The sequence below is a fragment of the Corvus brachyrhynchos genome, unplaced genomic scaffold (assembly GCF_000691975.1).
Source record: "Corvus brachyrhynchos isolate BGI_N302 unplaced genomic scaffold, ASM69197v1 scaffold331, whole genome shotgun sequence".
In the NCBI taxonomy this organism is placed as follows: Eukaryota; Metazoa; Chordata; class Aves; order Passeriformes; family Corvidae; genus Corvus; species Corvus brachyrhynchos.
The window spans coordinates 1,159,911-1,163,878 of NW_008237229.1; the positions used below are offsets into that span (position 1 = coordinate 1,159,911).

The 3,968-nt window shown below is 37.2% G+C and overlaps 1 protein-coding gene across 1 annotated transcript in view; it reads right to left on the reverse strand.

The window, feature by feature from the left end:
* The window catches only part of PIEZO2 (piezo type mechanosensitive ion channel component 2), a 244,170-nt gene extending 243,360 nt beyond the window's left edge, over positions 1–810 (reverse strand). Inside the window, exon 1 of the mRNA XM_017729452.1 lies at positions 711–810. Coding sequence (XP_017584941.1) covers positions 711–717 — 7 coding nt within the window. The 5' untranslated portion in view covers positions 718–810. The remainder of the gene's footprint in view (positions 1–710) is intronic.
* Positions 811–3,968: the final 3,158 nt, after the last annotated feature.

Consider the following 3,968-nt stretch of genomic DNA (forward strand, 5'->3'; position numbering starts at 1 on the left):
GCCCATGGAACCAGATGATCTTTAAGGTGCCTTCCAACCCTAAGCATTCTATGATTCTATACCAATCAAAGCATTATAACTTAAAATATGTAAACAACTGTGCAAGCCTGTACAGAACCTCTTTCAGAAGCATTACATTCTTGCTGTAGACAAGGCAGAATGCCACACCTCTGTCTGTGATACATAAATGCTTGAATGCCTGATGTATTTATTTGTCATCTCTAACAGCAAGCCCTTCGAGTTCTTTTTACTAAGGCAGTGGTACAATGCCAGGATGACAGTTGTTTAAATAAGTACCTAAAATACAATTGAATGAAAAATTTGACATCAAATTTAATTCTCATAATTAAAGACAAATCCAGACCTGGGGAACAATCTATGATAGAACAGCTTTGGGAGGGTTCTGAAAGCTCATTTTTCACCCAGCCCATGTCAGTATTCCAGAGGAAATAATGCCATAAAAAGGAATGCCCAGTAGTGCTATCAGATGGCCCTGATGCAATTTGGGGCAAGCATGGTTGGAAGTCCTTCAGCACCGAAGCCAGAATATTGTGAAACTACAGCATCAGGGAATGTACAGTATGTATTACAAGTTAGATCACTTAATGAGGGGGAAATGCTCAGGACTTCACCTTCTACTACACCAAAGCTTTTGCAAGTACTCTGTCCATCACAGACATTTCTGAAGAATGAAGCAATGAACTTCTCACCTTGCATCGTTGCTTTTGTGGGTTCTGAAAACAGAGGAATGAGCAGGAGGTAGATGAGGTAGACAAAGGAGAGCCCATTGTAACGGAAAGCACAGGCTGCAACGAGAGAAAAGAAAAACAACACATTACTTAATCAGCCTGACAAAATCAAATTCAATGGTACAAAGCATTTCCACTTGAGTTTATGATTTACCTTGTCAACTTTTTACCACTTATTTAAACCACTTTTACACAAATATTCAACTTCATGCTTGAAGTAAATCTTAGACTCACAGACTGGGTCAAGTTAGGAAGGACCACACTGAGTCATCTGGCCCCATCTCCCTGTTCAAGCAGGATCATCCCACAGCACATTGCACAGGATTGCATCAAGATGGTTCTTAAATACCCCCAGTGAGGGAGATTTGTACCAATGAAATCTTCTCAGATAAATCCAAAACAACTTGGTTTTGGAAAACAGATACATATTTAGTCCTGCCAGAAACATGTATTCCAAAAGAAAAGAAGTTTCTCCAGACACCACTTTCTGAAAGTTCATGGAGATAATAGTGGGAATGAGCTAGTAAGTTATGCAGTAATCCGTCCTCATCCTCACCACATCTGTCCACTTTAATTATAAATACAAAACTACAAGGTCTCTCTATTAGCAAATCCATACAATAGCTATGACTTCTGCTTCCCAAATTAGCCAATGTTTTGAATAACTGATTTATTTCCTTAATAGCCTTGATAGAAAACTCTGGATATACACTCTGCATCTGCAGCTTGGCCAAGAAGAGTGTGAAATTTATGGGTGCCCAGCAAGAAGGAAGGATAAGAAGCATCCATGCTCTATTTCTGAATTGATATGATTCCGCCATCAGCCTTCCAAAAATCTGTCAAAGACTACAAAATCCACCAAAGCTTGATAGAGGGTTTTTCTGAGCAAAATCCAGAATCCGTAAGAGCAGCTTGTCATTTTCCTGTAAGAATTGTTCTTGTCATTTACTAAACTTTCCTTATAGCCGCAGCCTTTAAAGGCCAACTGAAGACTTACACCTACACTTGTAACTATAAAAAACCTGCAAGACAGAGTAAATAGGACCTATCCCACGGGGAATTCTGCAACCAATTATCAGAGCTCTAAAGTCAATGTACTTGAGAAGGAGGAGTCAGCCCTGCTATTATGCACCTACTCTCAGGGTGCTCTACAGAGGAGCACAGGATGTAAAACGGCCATTAGTGGCCTTCTTGGAAAGAATGGCAAAGAGGACACTCCTAATATCAGGACAAATCCATAAATCAACTTTTTGGGGTTATGGGGTTTTTTTCAAGTTTAATTTGGGGTGGGAACAAGTTCTTTGGCATTCATATGAAGAGGTACGATAGTGGTTTAAGGCTGTTCTACAGCCTGAGGGCTTCTCCATTTCAATGGGAAGGACCAATGTACTCAGTCATTCTGGTAGCAGAATAATAGCATTAGCAGATAATACTATTATTCAGTTATTTTTGGGATTGTGTCAACTAGATTTTAATTGTGTTAAACAGCTTACTTACAGTGCAGTATTATGCTTATTTTCTTCTTTCTTGAGGACTAAGCTTGCTGCACTTCCTGTAGAGCACCCAGCCCTCAGCTTCCCAGTACAAAGATAGAAAACAGCAACTGTGTGCTTTAGATGGCCTCCCTCATTAGCTGGAAGTCACTGAATGTCTTGCTAACAAGTCTATGTCAAATATTTAGAACCTCTATTTAGATCAAAGCCTCCTCCAGCAAACTTGACTAGACATTGCTTGGAAAACCTCTATTTATTTAAGCAGTTGCAAGAGTACTAGAAATAGGTTTCTCAGAATTATGAATTAAACCCTCCAAAACCTAGCTGCAACATTTTATTATTCCCTACTGCAACTACTCCAGTATTTTTGTGTTTATCTCCACTCATCTAGTATATGTTTCTGGAGAGATGAGTGCCTTATGAAGCTAACATGCAAGAGTAAATGAATATAATTTCAGCAAGATAGAAGTTTAGGAAACAGCAGCTGCACTGATTTCACATATATGCACTACTCTACATCATTATTTGTCAAACATACATATTCCTCAGTTCTGACACTCAAAACTATCTAGAACAAGTTGCAGAGCATAAAACCAGCTTCAGTTTGTTACTGATGCAACAACAAAAGATGATCCAAAAAAGCAAATGAACCCACCCTCTGCACTCCCTCTGGTATTCACAAAGGTCTCTTTCTTCAAAAGAAGCTGTACACAAATATCCATAACAAAATGGAAAGTCCCATTTAAGATCAATGGAATTCCATCAACAGAAAAAGCACCTATAAAGATGAGTTTCTTGGCAAACCATGTGGTATAGAAATTTCTGGGTATTTTGGATACATTGGTCAGTTTGCAGTATCAAAATTCATGTAATTTTAGCATTTTAGGCTTGTTACATCTTCTCAAAATTTTCTAATCGATCAACAATATTAATTTCAGAGGAATTATTCTGGAACTATATTTACCTCAAAATTTACTGGTTTCTATTCCTAGAGCTGTGTACTCAAAAGCTTTATTTTTCCTCTACTGCTACATAAACTGAACTATTAACAGAAATTACATCTCCATTCAAACCTTCCCTTATGTATTTATTCATATAAAGCATACAGAATACCCTTTAGTTTCTTAGTTTCAAAAGGATGGGCTTGTCTAAAGCAAACACTGAACAAAAAGGCTTCAAATGGAAAATACACCATACATGCAAAGTCTATACACATTTTCTGCTCTTCAGGCTTTTTTTAAACCTCATGTCTCACCATGTTTTCTAACAGTGTCTATTAAGAAAACTCCAGAAATGTGATTTTTACCTCTGAAGTTCTGCTGTTGTTCACAGTCCAATGATAGCAATAATACACAATTGGGAAAAGACATAGAAAGCAGAGCTATTAATACACAGCATTAGAAGCAAATTAGCTTTTATTTTGTATCACTTGAAGTACTTTAAAGCACCTTCCCTTAGACAGCAAGAAAAGAGCACTTCATGACATGTAAGACTGATTCTCCATTCATAAGTGATTATTTTAAATATTTCAGTTTTAATGTCTCAAGCATAAAAGGAGTTGTGCAAACCTTTAATAATTTTTATCTTTCACAGCAGTGGCCTGATTGATTTCCAGATAAAAAAGTTAATTCATTCTTAAGACAGATATGTACAGTATGTGCCATACAAAATTAAAAAGGAATCTTAAAAAAACCCCAGAAAATCAGATATCACATGACATTATGTA